Here is an 18,225-nt window from a genome sequence, read left to right on the forward strand (position 1 = left end):
TAAATTTGCCACAGCAGATGCAATTTAAGTCTTCATTACTTAACTGGATCTCTGACCGTGTAACCTACGTCACGTTAGACAGACTCCACTTTCTATTAAAGCTCATTCTAGGAAAATTATCCTCTTGATAATATCCTCAAGAGAGTTGATGCTTATCTTGAACAGTGTAAGGCAACCAGAGCGTTCTTTTTCATATCTTTCTAAATTTGCTATAGTAGCTACTGTTGATGCTGTCTCTGGAAGATGGGTCCTGTATGCTGCAGTTCATTAGTCTAGACTTAGACCTTTCTCTATGCATCCATCCTATCTATATTAGCACTAGCTACTGTTAAAATACTAGCTATCTAGACTGGTTAATTTGGCGTCTACAAGATGAGACACGACACTCCACACTGTTTTTTGTTGTGAAGTTGATCAGGACAGATTCAGAGTGAAGATTGCTGTCTACTGAATCACCAAAGTCACTTCTGGCAAGACCTGTATTTTACCATAAGGCTCCTGCCCAATTATTAACCTAATTCAGCACGCTTAACATAAATCTGATGGTAGGCCAAAGCAGCAGAAACCAGATTACTTCTTTTCCTTCGTGACTTTCCAGTTCTGTTTGCCTTAGAATTTTGTTCTGGCACTTTTCACCATAGTATCTGAATGCCTTCCATATTACTAGAGTGGCAAAGTGAGGTAGCTAGTGGATTTGACAGCATCTTTGGATTTGGATTTGACAGCATCTTTGAGGGAAGCAAAGGGGATAAATGCCATTCTGGTGAGATTAGAAAAACTTTCTCAAAAAGAGAAAGGTTTTGCAGCATGACCTAAAGCTGGTCAGAGTCTGTTCCTTCTTCATTTTTCCCCAGGATCATCTTTCTACCACCAAGTCCAGCTCCCTGCCTCAAGGTCGCCCAATACAACATTATTCCTGTGAACCACTTTCCCTTCCTTGTCAGCCACTTACTGAAAGGTGAGAGCGGAGAATCTGCAGTGTTTACTCCTGACTGAACTGCCCTGAATCAAAAGATGCTTGTGATTCAGAAATGTGGCTTTAAAACAAAAGCTGGTCCCTAATAAAAGTGACAGGCGCATGGAGTCAGTCAGGTGACCAGAAAAAAAATATATTACTTTTTTAAGGATGAAACATCTATTTTTAAGGCTTAAAAATATAAGACAAAGAGTAATTTCTGAACCATGTAAGTGCCAGTTCACATATTTTCTGTGTGTTCATGGTAGCGCCCTATATGGGTGGATAAGTGGCACATTGGGATGGAAACACAATGTAGAATAGGATTTTACAAAATGTACATTCGCTGATTGGCTGACAGCTTAGTGAAGTCAGAAGTTTTTTTAATCATCTCTTTCATATTTATTTAAGAATCATTCTTGTCTTGAAACTTGGGGGGTTTCTGGTTATGTCACACAGTTGTAATGTAAACAGTTGAAATGTAAGACAAACACATTTATTCTAATTGTTACAGCTAAAATTGCATGCAACTGTAAATAAAATGTTCAGCTACCAAACAGTGAGGAATTTAGGCTCAGCCCAAGTGTCTAGGATATATTAACTAAGCAAACATGATTCAAGGTGACAGACTGCTATATTGATGGTGTATGCAGTAAAGAAGTGGTTTTTGTAGTAGATGTTTAGAATATTATGGTATTAAGTTTTGGATAATACATTTTTATTTACAAAATGCCCTATGATTCAAGGATTTTATTACTAAAATAAATTTTAAGATGGACTAATAATGCAAACTATTTTTACAGAATCAAAAAAAGAGCCCCCTCAAATAAATCATACAATAAATACGTAAACTAGAGAGCAAATAAACAAGCCAGCTTTGCATACATTCTCTGCAAATGCTTTAGCTCTTTGTGACAGTATACTTCCAAAATTTTAGAAGGTAACAGTCTATTGTTGCAGGGACTACGTACTGAAAACACGTGAAATAGTGCTGTGCATTGGATGAAATGGCACACGAGGCTTCTGTGTAATCATATTATAATGAACTGGCCAGTGTTTGTGTGTGTACTGCTCCCTTCTAACCAATGGAATCAGAACTGCTGAACTGTGCATCATAGGGCCTATACTACTAGTAATAACAGATAAAGGAGAGTCTCCTTTAATTCAAATGATAGGGGTCTGAACTTTTGGTGAAGGGGTATCTAATTCATATGTCCAAAGTTACTGTCATTTTGAATAACCAGTTATTTCATGGTGACTGCATCTGATCTGAATTTGGATTAGATTAAATTTGCCAGTTTTGAATTCAGATAAGCATTTGCCAATTTGAAAAAATAATCACTCTGCTGACTTGTCTAATAGCACACCCTCATTCTACAACTGGGTGCAGGAGGATGGACCCTTGTATCTGCACAAAATACCATTGTCTTCAATGGCGCTCTATGGAGGAGCAAGGGTCCTTCTGCATGGGAACAATTGCAGGGTCAGTGCTCTAGGCTGCCCATTAAAAGGCTTGTAGTTCAGAACTCTCCAAAATTTTATCGTAACTTTCCCTCCCCCGTGCTGATTGCCTGACTCCAATGCCTCCCACTCCTCCCTTCCCTTCCTTTGTCTTTCCATTTAGCTAATTTCCCCTCCTCCCCCCTCCACAGCACTTTACCAAACCTCACCCAAAGGATTTAAATAAACCATTAAAAAAGTTAAAATAAATCATGGAACTAACATAACATTTGCAAACCATCACTCTGTTCACTCTGCTTGTTTGTTATATCTCTTTGCCAACCCCTTTGTGTCCTGTCTATTTGGATTGTCAGCTATTCAGGGTAGGGATTGTCTCTTATTCTACGTTTGTACAGCACCTAGCACAAAGGAGCCTCATTCTCAGTTGGCTGATAGATAATAAACGTAATAAAACAAAAATAATTTGAAATTCAGATAGGTGAAATTTAGATAAATGAAGAGTGAAATGCATTTTAAAACATGAAGTGCTGGGTGGATTGATTTAATTAAACTATTTTAATCATGATTTAAATCAGCAAGCAGGACACCTTGATTTACATCATAAGTTTTAATTTTGTTTTGAAATTTTTAGTTATTTTCCTAAAGAAAGGTTGATTCTTATTGCTTAAATAGTCCTAAAACATTTTGATTTGCCCAATAAATATAGCCTTTACGCTATATTTTATACTTCTTTTTTGCTAACCAGGAGGATACATTACATCTATATACAATTATTTAAGCAATTTTATAGCTTAATATATTTATACTTAACTTTTAAATATTTTATTGTGTTAGAACATGGTGAATGATGCACTTCTTATTCACTAAATGATTAATTTTTTTCTTGTGATTTCTTTAAAGCTCAGTTTGGATGCAAATTGGAACTCAAAATGCACAAAACAGCATTTTAAAATCTGCGTTATTAATTAAATAAACTACCGTAAAATGTGCTGGATACATAAGATAAAATTTTTTTCTAAACATATATTATATTTAAAACTAAATGATTAAAAAACATATCTGGGCCATGACCAAGGCTCCTAGGCACTACAATAATACAAGTAAATAAATAAGTGAATGAATGAATAAATAACAACAATAATAAACTGTAGTTGGTAAATTGATCTGGTCATTTCTGGTCACTAGGTCTTTCAAAATTTTAGAACTAGCAGATCTCATCTCCTCACACCTACTGTTTATTCATAGAGTGGAACAGAAAAACAAGTATTCCTGCGTTTTTAGCTCCCAGTTTCCTAACTTTGAATGAACTAGTCATTGAACTAATTTATCTGAATCAACAAATGAAGAAAATATTCCCTTTGCACCTGCAGAAAAGACTACCGCTGTCAAATGCTGGATTAGCGCTTCAACAAATTCTGGTTTAAGGTGGTTAGCCAGTGACTTCCACCAGTTCAGTGGTTTGATTTTCTTTATAACTTCAGCAGCACACATGATTGCTTAATTTTTTTTAAATTCAATTTTACACTGTTTTAACAGATTATGGTAAATATAGGCCTTAACATAGATTGTTATAATTTCAAATTGGTTTATTTGAAAATGTATTTTTAAACTAATAAAGGACTTTTTATGAAAAAAACACTTATCTTTCCACCCTAATACAGTGACATTTTAACTGAAACAAATTCTGTCCCCATGTTTGCCGTTCATAGTGATTTCTATTAAGCTCTCAGACAGCCATGCATTTGTCCGAGTACTATTAAAATCACAGTGCAAGTAGCCTTGAATTCAAAAAGAGAAATAGCAAACTTACTTCAATACTGAAGTACCCTCTGTCCACATAGTCCCCCAAGAAGAGGTACCGTGTATTGGCAGGAGAACCTCCTACTTCAAACAGCTTCATCAAATCGAAGAATTGTCCATGGATGTCCCCACAAACTAGGAGAAATTAAAATAGCAGTTTGTTACATCATCAGTTCAATTAGTGTTAAGCACACACAATTTTAAAGTATTTACCTTAATAATAAAAATGCTGTATTATATTCTATTGTTCACCAGCTATATTCTGTGTGCCAGCTTACAATTTTTAGGGTGACCAGATGTCCCGATTTTATAGGGACAGTCCCAATATTTGGGGCTTTTTTTATATGGGCTCCTATTACCCCCCCACCCCCGTCCCGATTTTTCACACTTGCTATTTGGTCACCCTACAATTTATATCTACATTGACATGATTGGTGAAGGTGGGCTGCAGGTCAGCAGAAATTGATGACAAATCCTGAGTAAAAACATCACCATTTTTCACTTTTTCATACATCTACATCTATTGTACAAAAGGTTACCCCATGATTAAAGTAGTGCTTTTGGACTGGTGTTTTAGAAATGACTTGAGATATATTAAAATGTATTTATGCATATTTTATTTTTTAAAAATGCCCATCTCTTGCTATGGCCACTTTGTGCAAAACATATAATATTGATAATTAAAGGACGCACCAAAAATATCCAGAATAAGAAAACATGCTCCTTCAAACAGTCTCATTCCCTCCTCCAATTATCACTATCTACCTGCCCTGTCCCCAAATCCATGTGAATATCAGTGGGCCTTGCAGCGTGCATGGAAGGTCAACAAACAAGGCAGTACAACATAACTGATTGGTTAATTCACACAAAAGTCTCTCACTTCTGTGTTATACATACATACATACATACATACATACATAGAGTCAAAATAGGAAGAAACATGATAGAAAATAATTTACTACTTCTCTAGGTGCATGCTTCCAAATAATTGGGCACACTTTTGTGCCTAACAAGCAATAAATTCACATAAGCTTTTGCATCAATTTCTGCATAAAGGTCTTACTGTCCTATTGAAAATCATGCCTCAAAATTATTTCATGCTGTGAAGAAGCTGAAATCACTTCTCCATATAAATTCAATAGTACAGCAGCTGTAATAAAGTTCCACCAAATTAAAAACCCCACAACAATGCCAACATCAATAATATCTCATTGACTCGTCACAGTACAGTGTCACATATTCTTTACTTTTAGTTACAAGAAACCAGACTCTCTTTTTCAAAGTATATAATAACTTCAGAATGGGGGAAATGTAGTAGTGATCTATATTATTATAGTCTCTGCTCAACAATGGCAATAGTAGAACTAGGGTTGCCAGATGCCCGGTTTAGGACAGCTCCGGTCAGCACTGCTGACTGGGCCATTAAAAGTCTGGTCTACGGCACAGCGGGGCTAAGATAGGCTCCCTAACTGCCCTAGCTCCGCACAATTCCTGGAAGCGTCCAGGATGTCCAGCTCCTAACTGCAGGGGCGGCCAGGGAGGCTCCACATGCTGCCCTTGCCCTGAGTGCCGGCTCCGTAGCTCCCATTGGCTCCACCTAGGAGCTGGACATGTCGGCAGCTTCTGGGAGCCACCTGAGGTAAGCGCCGCCTGGCCGGAGCTTGCACCCCAAACCTCCTTTGCACCCCAACCTCCAGCCCCAGGTCGGAATCCCCTCCTGTGCCCAAACTCCCTCCCAAAGCCCACACCCCATATCCCCTGCCACACCCCAGCCCCCTGCCCAAGCCCTGAGCCCCTTCCTGCACACCAAACCCCTCATCCCTGGTCCCACCCCAGAGCCCATGCCCTCAGCTGGAGCCCGCACTCCCTCCTGCACTGCAGCCCCCTGCCCCAGCATGGAGCCCCCTCTTGCACCCCAAACCCCTCGTACCTGGCCCCACCCCGGAGCCCGCACCTCCAGCCGAAGCTCTCACCCCCTCCCACACCCCAACACTCTGCCCCAGCCAGGTGAAAGTGAGTGTGTGGGGGAGAGGGCGAGTGACAGAGGGAGGGAGGATGGACTGAGTGGAGGCAGGGCCTCAGAGAATGGGTGGAGCAGAGCAGGTCCCTGGGGAAGGGGTGGGGCAGAGCCAAGGCAAGGGTGTTTGGGTTTGTGCCATTAGAAAGTTGGCAACCCTACGTAGAACAAATAATAAAATATAGCAAAGATGGTGATCATGCATACCTTACTCTCATGAGTACCTGTGAAGTGAGAGGTACCACTTATGAGTTAGGCCTGCAGGATCAGCTTCTATGCTCTCTTTTCTCCTTTGCTGTGCATTGCTGTACGCCATGAAGTAAAGACTGCATAACTACAATTCTTTTTTTTAAAAAAATGAGTTTCTTCCATCAAATAGCGTAACTACATAAAGACTAGGGCTCTTTCACCAGTTTTGTATTACACTGTGTAATCTTTTCTTTCCAGGTGACATTTTATTTTCATGAGTTTTGAGATAGGAAACTTCAAGTGTTACTTAAGACACCTTCATCTGAAAGTGATTTCCAGCAAAGGATAATAACTATCATTCTATAACAATGCAAAAATAAAGTTTAAATTTAAATCCTCACACAACATGATGGAAAAGCTGTCTTTGTAAAGTCTTAAAAAAAAAATGAAGCTGTCATTATCCGCAATAAAGGAAAATTCTGGATCAATTTTATTTATGTAATTGGTTTAGCTAGCAAACTGTTTCAAATGGGCTGTGTTCCTCTGTGTACATATAGTGAGCAGAGAAGAGCAGCAAGTCTGAGAACTAGAGCCAGAAAACCTGCCCTCTTCAGTTCAGACTGAGAAACATTTTAGTATAATAAAGCAGAACAATTCTAACAATTAAAAATGCATGTAAATCTGAAATGTAACATGGTTGAGAGATTCTGAATGTACTTAACTTAGATTTATCATGACCAGGGCCGCTCCAGCTTTTTTGCCGCCCCAAGCGGCGAAGTGGGGAAAAAAACCAACCAAACCAAACCAAAAACAACCCACAAGCCGATCGGCGGTACTTCGGCAGCAGCTCAATAGCACCGCTTCATTCTTCTGCAGCAATTAGGTGGCGAGTCCTTCGCTCCCTCTCTTCCTTTTCGGCGGCAGCTCAAAGAGGAGAAGAGGGACTTGAGGGACCTGCCGCCGAATTCCCGGATTCCCGAATTCTGCTTCCTTCACTGGTGCCTGGAGCTGGCCCTCATCATGACTACAGGAAAAGGCAAAGCTACTTCATGTTAACAAGCGTGTGTGTATATGTATGTGTTTGCAATGGTGAAGAGGACATTTCAGAGAAATTGATAAGTAAGACCTGCTTAGAAAGAAATATTTCTATTTCCATCAATTTGTTATAAATGGAAATGAAGAACAGAGTACAATTATAAACCCATTTATAATTGTAAATGGGTTTATAAGTGGAGAAAACCCCAAATTTGCAGAATCCTGTCCCTTCAAGCTCTATTTTTATTATTATTAAGCAGTTGATGAAAATTCCTGTGAATTTACAAACACAGTATTCAATTCTCATCTATTCATGGTTGGCTTCAAAAAGTGTATCTCCAGAAACGGCTTTCAGAAAAGACACTTGAAAACCAAGGGGGGGGAAAAATCAAAGTAACAGTTTATTCCAAAACAACAGGAACAAACTCTGAATTATAAGCATAAATCTAGCAGGGAATCTTGTCTGCAGAAACTGAAAAGATGTGGCTTAGGAACAGAGGACAACAGATGAGTTACGATCATATACGATGCCCATGTCCCAAAATTTCAGTAATAAGGTCAACATTTTACATAATTCAGATTTGTATTTTGTATGGACTATCATAAAGAGAGCTGAAGAACTTTTCATTTTCACAGTTTTAATATATACTTTTAAAATATCCTGTCAGCATCCAATTTGTGTCCTAGTTTTTGGTTGAATGTTAAGGTTTGGAACTAGAGAACTGAATAGGTATGTCCCAGGAACTGTGAAAAACATAATTGACTTGATAGGTTATTTTTTGGGGTGCTGTTCAACCCACCTTCACCCCTCAGTTATACTTTTCAAATTTTGGAGACTCTTGGACAATAATGTAATTATTTCTGATTCTCATTTGGGGGAAAGAAATGTTTGCTTGCTATTTTTACCTCCCCTCTTGCTCCCTTTTTTCTCAGAGGTGGTCTCCTTTCCTGGTTGTAGGAATATGGAATAGGGGGTCAAAACTGATGAGGGGGATGATAAGGACAATTAGCAGCACCTATTGGCATCTGCCACCTGCTTCCACTGCCAAGAGGGATCCAGAACTTGAAGAGGTCTGGAACCAGAAGGGGCTACACCTACAGCTCATGCTTTCCCACTCCGTTATGGGAGGAGCACATGAAGAGAACTAGATGGGAGGCTCATAGAACGGATTGAGGCTGGAAAACAAATGACAGCACTAGCAATTCTTTGGGAATGGAGGAACTTCCGACCCCCTCCTCTGCTATAAAGTGAATTGCTTTAGGCTTGTCTACACTTACAGTGCTGCAATGGTGCAGCTGTGACACTTGTAGTACTTAGCGAAGACGCTACCTTCACTGATGGGAGAGCTTTCCTCTTGGCACACCAAGGAGTGGTAGCTATGTCGATGGGAGAAGCCCTCACGTCGATATATCGCTCTCTACACTGGAGGTTAGGTTGGTGTAACTGTGTTGCTCAGGGGTGTGGCTTTTCCGACATAGTGATACCGACATAAGTGGATAGTGTAGACCAAGTCTCAGATTCTTATGTCTACAGCAAAATCTATGAACCTGAGAAGATGCTTGTGAAATATACTGAAGATTCCACATCCCCATCCCGGATAGCTTTAAAAAAAAAAACCAACTCACCCAAATTGAGAGAGGAATAGCAAAGCCTAATAAAATAAGGAACAAACTCACTCTGTTTCCTTCTCAGAAGTTCCTCAGCTACATTTCTAAAATGTATAGCTGTAGAAGGAAAAAGCTGCCACGTATTCTATTCATATAGGATTTCTGAGGGGAATCAGAGGCCATTACTTTTGGGCTATGTCAGGCATCATATTTTGGCAAAGGCGACCAACCCGTTTATAATTGGTGGATATGGCAAGAATAGAGAAAAAAATGAATAAAAATATTTTCCATTCAGAAAGCTGGCAAAACCACTAATCAACTTTTACCATGGCTTGAGCCATAACTTACGACTGCCCTTAGGGGACATGATAGGGCTAGCAAGATAACACTATGTCACTATTAGATCAATAGGCATGATGCAGCAAACATTATTCCGCATTCCCTCCACAGTGCCTGCTTTACAAAGCTCTTTTTTAAGATACATTTAGCTCCCTTTACGATGTGCTTTATTCAGATAAAAGGTTTAAAAGCATGGTAGTTACTATCTTGTAATAATTTCTCATCTGCAGGCATTAATATAACATTTGAGGTCCCACTGAAATTCAGATGAAGTGGGTGCCTAACTTTCCTTTGTGTAGTTGAAAATATCCCCTTTTACCATTAAAGAGGCACTATGCATACTTGGCATATTCAAAATACGATCATAGCTGGACTATAACTCCTTTTCTCTCACTCACTTTCTTTTAAGAAACAGTATGTAGCTCCTAGTGAAGCTCTCCCATATCAAAGTTATGCACTTGTGCTGTGAGCACAACTCATCAAAACGACACAATTTAGTTTCTGTTTGAGATCTACACTCAACATAGTTGGGGGTCTGTATAGTAAGGGAGGGTTTTTTTTCCTCACCAGCGCTGGAATGCTATTCTTCAGGCACACAGAGAAGACATAGCACCATATTTCTTATTGTTATTATTTCAAACTCTTTACTTATATCACAGTATCACTCAGATCTCCAAACAGGGTCAAGGGCCCATTGTTCTAGGCTAAATAATGAACTTACTTTTACAGTTTTGTATGAGGACTAAACATCTGCAAAACGTTCTTGTATTAGGATTCTCTATCTGAGGGTTAGTTTATTGTCCAGGTTACCTCACAGCTAGTTTTCTATCCTTAAACAGCCAGTTATGTCACTGCACAATATGCCTAATAGCAAAAGAATGCTGTGATTTGCTTACTGACTCTAGTGAGCAAACAATGATCACTCTCTATTACTGTACATGCATGTTCATGAAATTCTAACAGAGATCCTGGAAGTGAGCTGAAAGCGCAATGTTTTGTTAGACATGTGCCTCACCAACTTTCCCTGATAGTTCTGGGCCCACCCTGATGTCTTCATCAAAGCTTCCATTGACTTCCAGTTTTTTATTATATTTGTGGTTTTCAATCAAAGAATGCAGAAAGAGAACTTTCCAAGTGTAGCTTACAACTTTTGTCTATTAAAAAAAGTTCACCTCACTGCAAAAAATAAAATCTCCAAACAGAAACCCTTCATTAGAAGCAATCAACTATATGTTTTTTATCTTTCTCTCTCTCTCTCTCTCTCTGTGTATGTATATCAGCTTTTTGACACTGTGGAAATGATAATTAAAAATAGTAACAATTCTACTAGATTAAAACTCATTTTAACATTCTGTAGGACATCAATGATATTTCTGTAAAATGTTTTCCAAACAAACCAACCTTAATTGCCAATCAATAAGTATGTTGTAAAAAGCAGAATTGAGTTCAGGAACAAAAAGGATTGTTGTCATATTATCAAAGTATTGTGTCGGCAACAGAAGAAACACTATCTTAAGATTCAGAGTGTTTCTATATTAGTACTTACTAACTCGTTAGGAGATCCCACTCTGTTGAAACCAGTCAGGGGATCTAAGGAGGGTCTACAAATCTATAGAACATTCTGGCAAAACCTACCAGGATTCCCTTTCCCTCAAATCTAGCAAGTGCTGAAAAATATTCAATTAATAGTCAAATACTACAAATACGTGCCTGTGACCCTGAATGTCAAATGGCAAAGGACTCACTATTCTGTAAACACAGCTGTTACCAGATACAAACTCACTACATCTAACACACTGATGTCATAATATTTATCCAAAAAAAGTATCATGTAAGGAATTAAATGAAAACTGGTGACTCTCTGGTCATTAATAATACTGCTTGATGCGTGGACAGTTAGTGTGTCATGAGTTATGTATATGTGTTGGAAATATCTGCGTAAAATATGCTAAGTCCAAGCAATCTAAGTAGAGTGGATAAACAGGTTTCTCCTAGACAAAAGGTATGTGGATTTGCCAGACTGCCTGGTTTAAGCTTTGTAAGCCAAAACCAATAAAAAAATATATTTCCGTTTAAGGTAAACAAAGTGAACAAACCAATAGAAAGAGCTAATTAACAAGAGGATGGAAAAAGGATCTGGAACCTGCATCAAAGGAACAAATATCAGGGGAGACTACCTTTGTCTGAAGTTACTTTGAAAAAAAAATATCTATTTCAAAGGTTTTTGGAACAATAAGAAGAGGGGAGAAAAGATATTGCAGGGACCCATCACTTAAGAGACAAAAGGGCCAGTGCTCTTTGAATCTGTGAAAAGTGGATCCTCCCCCAGCCATGTGGATTGAGGATGTTGAGAACTAACTGAGAAATTCTCTGAGGCCAGGATTGTAAATCTGTTAAATTTTAGATACTAGAAAGCATGTTTTATTTTTGCTTTATTTGTAACCATTTTCTGCTTCTACTATCCTAGTTTACTATCATTTAAATCTCTGTTCTTTATTAATAAACTTAGTTTTGGTTTTACCACAAAATTATCTCAGTGCTGTGTATTAAAAGTAAAGCATGGGTCCTCAGCTAAATAGTTTTAAAAGTAATAATAGCGAACATGAGCTTCTTTTATTAAGAGACATAATGATGCAGGAAGAATGTTATCCATCGTCTGAAAAATTGTTTCTTTCATTGAAAATGAAGGTTGACTGAATTAGGGAAATAAGTTAATGCCTTAAACTGTATTACAAACAAGGCTCATAGAAAGCAGGCTTCAGCAAACAAATGTGCAATAGCTTTTAAAATCTGTGGAAAATATACCCACTAATTTCATTTTACTTCAGAAAGCACATCTATTGTTAATAATAAAAAACATCTGAATCGTTCTTTAAGCACTGCACCAATTTTCTTAAACAAAACTCAAACCTACTGCCAGATTTCTAAATTTTCTGTTCTTTGGCCCCCATTGCAAGTTAACATTCCATACAAATTGCATATTGCAGGAATATTACAGTCTTTGCGTTTTATTAAGCCCCAGTGCTGAGTGCATGAACTTTCAAGGAATATCGTCTGCTGTCACACCAATCCAAAATTATTAAGATGCAGAGTTTTCCAAGCAGTTTCCTTGCAGGCTCACAAGCAAATATTGCACCACAATTTTTTTGTATGGAACACAAATGACATCCATAGGCAGCTGGTCACTAAAACACAATTGTACTTCTAACTCCCGATGTATACATTATCTTTTGAAGGCTTCATAAAACTGTGGTTAAATTTAAATATGTTTATCATTTATATACAGGCACATACATGTAAATACATATTCTGTCTTTATGTGAGACAAATTTAAAACACTTTCAAAACTCCTTAGTTCAATCAAGCAGAGTATTTGTAGTCTAAAACCATTCAGACTGCTCACAAAGTAACACACTGTCTTAGAAAAATATTAATCTCTTACTCTTAAGATGATGGAGCTTTATTTGAACATGTTTGATATGCTAAGTGTATTGCACAACATAGCTCTCTGTGTTTCTGACAGACACACTCTACTTGGTGATATTCATACTGGTTAGCTAACATGATCATTATAATAAGCTTTCTTTTGCCCTCTTTCTTGTCACTGAATGCAAAGCTGGTGAGTTTACACTATCAAGGTGAGGCAAAATCAATGGAGAACTGCAATTAAATTTTTTCACCGACAATAAAGAGGGGTCAATTAGGGCAAACAGGTGCAGTGATGGAAAGGAAACCTACCAATGGACTATTTATATTTCAATGCTCATTGATTTTCACTTTCAAGAATTGCTGTGTTGCAACAGTCAAAGGCACCAGAACCTCATGCGAACAGAAATAATTGATAATAAGTGCAACACACACCTACACGCTCACACACCCTTTGATAAAGTCAAGTTAAGGTTGCAGGCACCTGCTGCCATCAGTAGTTTGAGAACATGTTATCTGTTAAGAACATTAAAGTTCAAAACACAGTAAACAACATGCCCATATCCCTCGTAAACACCAGGAAACCAGAAAATGCACAAGATAGATATATTTTTCAAGCAAGCCACTCGAAACTAACAGACATGCCTGTAGTGATGCCAGCCTATCATCTTCCCTTTTTCCTGAGGTGCCAATGTACATTGTAGAACACTGTTTTCTATAATTTGTTTCATACAAACATGTTTTTAGTTCTAAGCATGATATGTGGTCATTCTGCTCTGGGACGGGTTAAAATTTTACTCTCTTGATCAGCCTGAGTGCTTGTAATGGCTGTCAGTGTTCTCTACGACTCTATTTTGTGGTAAAACCACCTAGATCGAGTTACATTAAAGTGGAGAAAATGGGGTGAAGGAATAGTAGGAAGTAGAAAGGATGCAGTGAAAAGAAAAATAGTGATGGCTCTGCAGACATCAAATCATCTCATGGTTAAGTGGGAGGCAGAACAGGCCCAAGTCTTGCATCTGCAAACACTTCAGATGTTAAGGCCAAAGAGAATTTATGTCAGCAGAATTTTTACTGTCTCTCTAAATCAAAAGCATTTCAGTCAAGACTGGCAGAGCAAGCACACTGCTTCATTCCGTGAAAAGCAATAGAAAAAACAGGGTCTTGAGAAACAGCCTCCAATTGTTGTGAAAGTTATAGGTGGAGGGAAAGACCCACCTCCAACTCCCCAATTTGAATAGTTTAGGACAATGAGAGTTGATATAATGATAACAGCGTGGAGACAAAGTGTGCTGTTTTCAGCCTCAGAGTAAGGTTAAGCAGGAGTAGAAAGGGGACTTTTGAGTGCTGTTGTTGCAAAATCTATGGGGGAGAAGATCCTTCTTGAGTATTTGGGGAGGAGGAGAGCAGGATATAGATATAATTTCCTATATATAGATATAGGAGTAGATATAATTTCCTCTTCCAAAAGTTCCCCTTCCCTGCTACCCAGTGTCAGAGGTGAGAAGTCACTGGCCTCCCACTGCTTCTTCCAGAAGATGGAAAAGGTAAATAAATAATTACAAAGTAAGGGTGACTGGACCTGGCACTAATACTGAGCAGTATTTACTCCATCAGCAAACCTACTGATTTCAATGGGATAACTTTTGGAGTAAAGTACTACTACAGCGTAAGGGGAGGAGGAGGAGATTTCTCATTCATATCCCTAGATCTCAAAATACTTTGTAATAGTGGAGAAGTATTATCCTTTACAGATGGGTAAAACCAAGGCACAGAAAATCAAATGACTTGTCCAAGATCACATAGTGAGTCAGTGGCAGAACAAGGAATAGCATTCAGATCTCCTAACTCCCAGACCCATTTCCATTCATTAGAACAGCTGCTCCTCGATGAAGGGGGAAGGGTCTGAAGAGGAGGGAAGAAGGTTATACTATCAGCAGAAAATCAAGCAAAACTTGTCAGTTTCTAAAAGTTTAGTATAAAATATGTTTGATCTAAGTTTTGTCGGGTTCAAGTCCAAAATTAAACTAAAATTCAGGGACTTTTTTTTTTGGAGGAGGGAAGAGGAAATGAACTGAGATAAACTGAAAATAAAGCCAAAAGGTTTGCAAACAAATTAAGATGAATTTTTCACAGCTCTGAATACTATACACCTTACTAAAAATATCTAAAGAATAATTTGTAATACTACATTTTATTCTGGGATTATCTTCTGACTCATGCTTTAAATTTTATCGTAGTCCAGCACATAAAATATATGATTTCGTAACTGCAGAGTGTTGCATCTTTTATAGTAACATGAGAGAAAAAGACATCCATTAATATATTGTTGGATAATATTTATTCAGAGTCAGCTACCTGCAGTTAAAAAATAATTCGGAGTGTGTCCTTCCCAATTTAATGAGATAATCTTTTTGTGGAGGATTTAATTGAACTCTTAATAAAACCAGGTTTCTCCTGATAGTTAATGGGTTTCTGTCAGAAGTACAAAGTCCAACCACTGTAATTTTAAAACAAAAAAGTCACAAGTAGCTCACACCGTTAGTAATAATTATATTAATGTCTTTCAGTAAATTACCGTTTTTTCATGTGGGTCAAAATGCTGTCTTCATTACTTAGAAGGGCATTTTGTAAATAGTGGCTTTGCTTGCTTTTCTTTCCGTACAATTTTAGACCACTATTTCATTCATACATTTATTGTTAACTCCTGGGCAGCCAGTAGTTTCCAGGATCATGTGCATGATGAATATTAGCATGTAGAGAAATAGGTTTTGGGATGCTAAAAGTTGATAAGTGCAAAAGCCAGATGGCTGTAAAAGGCCATTTTTTTATGTGAATAATATTTGATGTCACTGTTTCCTCATGTTATACCACATGCAGACTTGTTCTGTGGCTCCTCACTCCTCCTCCCACCCCTTTTTAAAAAACAAAAAAGAATCAGAACTTATTTTAAAACAAAAAGCATCTTTTCTCATTCTGCTCCTTGCTCATTAACAGAGTAACTTGCCTGAATGTGGGAAAACAGAGTATTTATTTGGCACATAACTATGTATGCATAGAACTGTCCTTAGACCAGCTACAAACTGATTCATTCCAAGTCCTCTTTAGGTATATTCTTCCTCTTCAGTTTCCTCTGCTGACAAAAGATGCTTATGTAGTGTCTTTAGTAGGGCATAAAGTTCAAATGCTGATTGTTTAAGACTCAGTGTTGCTGGTCATTAACCAATTGCATGGGCCTCCAGAAGCTAACATGCCTGAGTAAGAGTGGGTAGCTTGTTTTATGGCAAATTTCATTTTTTCCCATCTTTGTACCAGAGGAGATTGAAACAAGGGATGAACAGGGTCATAAAATTGTTAAGGATCAATTTTTATTTTCTCAGCAAAGACCTATTTCAAAAATATATGTCTACTGAAAACTGGTTTGGAATCTTAGAACCTTCCGTTCCTCATTGCTGCTGCTGAGAATTACTGTAGCAAGCCAAGGACAAAAACCAAGTCCAACTAACAAGTGAAATAACCTTGCTTGTGTGTATTTAAAGGCTAGGAACATTCAAAACTGATAGAATTTGGACAGGACTATGGGCCAAATTCAGAAGTGACATAATTGATGTTATACATTTAAAAAAACTCAACAACCGGCTTTTGAAGCCATTTGGGAACATTGATGGAATTCACCCCGGAAAGGGTTCATGCGACTCAGAATGGGTTAAGTAACCTGATAGGCCACACCTGAGGGAGAGCTAGGTTTGACAGGCAAGCACTGACTGAGGGTGGAGCCCAGCTAGACAGGAGCAGATGGAGCTGGTATAAGGCCCAGAAGGTAAGGCAGAAGGAGGCTTCAGCGTGGATGCCTGTGTCACTCTCTGAGTTTAGAGAGGGAAAAGGAGGAAACTCAGGGAGAAAGTAGAAGTACTAGGATCCTAGCCCTGTGGGAAGGGCTTACCAAGAGGAGTGGTGGAGAAAGAAACCTGATAGAGGTGCAATAAGAAGCATCCCAGGGAAACAGCAGCATGGTTTTGGGATGGAACACACATCAACTAGTAGGGTCCCTGTACTGGAATCCAGAGTAGTGGGCGGCCAAGATTCCCCTACTAGTTACTGGGGAAGTGGCATAGCCTTGAATTGGAGAACTGTTGAGAACGATAGCCAGTCCAGTGAAACTTTGATACTCTGGAAAGGGGAAACCCCATAGTGACCTGGCTGTAGGGCCGAGCCATGAAGAAGAAGCACTGCAATTCCTGGAGCATGAGAGAAAAGGAAGGGAGCATTAGACTGGGTGGAGTTATTCCTCACATGCCACCACAAGGGGGTGCTGCAGTGGTGATCAGAACCTTGAGACAGGAACATTAATAATGAATGCAGCTGGGGCAAAACTAAGGATGAAATTTCATGTCATATATATATGGCAGTTGTGACAGGACATAAAATAGGATAAAGATCATACAAAAGAAGGGTAGCAAGTCAGACTTTTAGCAGGGAAGATAATTCAAAGTGCAGAAGAGAGAAGATAATAAAAATAAATGACCATTTACAACTCCTCTGAGTTTGGCCCTATGTTATGTGCACTCAGCAGTGGTCTAAAATGTCATGCCCTTCAGATTTCTGATGCAAGATTATGAGATATGCTCTTTAATGATCCAGCAGAAAGATATTAAGAAACAGTTTAAATATTTTACAGCCAGACTAGAGATTGAACAGGCAAAATTTAAAATGTAAACGAACTCTCTACCTGAATGGATATCCTCTGTCTTACCCTCTATAGCAGCATAAAAGGCTTCCATAGTTTGGCCAAAGCTCAGCTGAGCAGAGTACCCAAGAGGGCGACCAGAAACAATATCCATAACCAGAAAAGAAGAGCCCCAAATATAGTACTGCATATAGCAATAAATCTCAGAGATAGGATTTAATTAAAATCCTCTATATGCACCCAGGATATAGAGTCTAAAGGCAATCATCACAGAAGGTGGAAAAAACCCCAATTGAATAATTTCTAGTGGTTAGTAGTATTTTATAGCTCTATGAGAGATTTTCAGAGCAGCCCAGAGTATCTTGCCACACATTCCGTTAATTTTAATGGAAGGTATATGCCTAATTGCCCTGGATTTCTCTGAAAAATTGCAACTCCAAGATGTAATCCTTTGCACAGAATCTTGGGGGACAGGGGGTTCCTCCAGGTAGTATATAAAGAACTGCTTGTGCTAGATTACATGTTAATATAACTGACAACAACACTTGTAGCTTTTTGCCATGATTTGCTAGTCACAAAGCATTTTCATGGTAAGGGAGACTGGACTCATGAATAATCAGATGCTATTTCTACATCCAATTCAGCCCACTGTTAATTGACCATATTAACAACAACTAGACTAATAACTGAAATCCAATACTGAACACA

At 38.5% G+C, this 18,225-nt stretch overlaps 1 protein-coding gene across 3 annotated transcripts in view; it reads right to left on the reverse strand.

The window, feature by feature from the left end:
* PPP3CA (protein phosphatase 3 catalytic subunit alpha) overlaps positions 1-18,225 on the reverse strand; it is a 306,754-nt gene that overhangs the window by 90,529 nt on the left and 198,000 nt on the right. For all 3 annotated transcript variants that reach the window (XM_034770986.1, XM_034770988.1, XM_034770987.1), the window contains one exon: positions 4,227-4,351. In XM_034770986.1, the coding sequence (XP_034626877.1) occupies positions 4,227-4,351 (125 nt within the window). The remainder of the gene's footprint in view (positions 1-4,226; positions 4,352-18,225) is intronic.

This window comes from Trachemys scripta, chromosome 5, assembly GCF_013100865.1.
Source record: "Trachemys scripta elegans isolate TJP31775 chromosome 5, CAS_Tse_1.0, whole genome shotgun sequence".
NCBI lineage: Eukaryota > Metazoa > Chordata > Testudines > Emydidae > Trachemys > Trachemys scripta.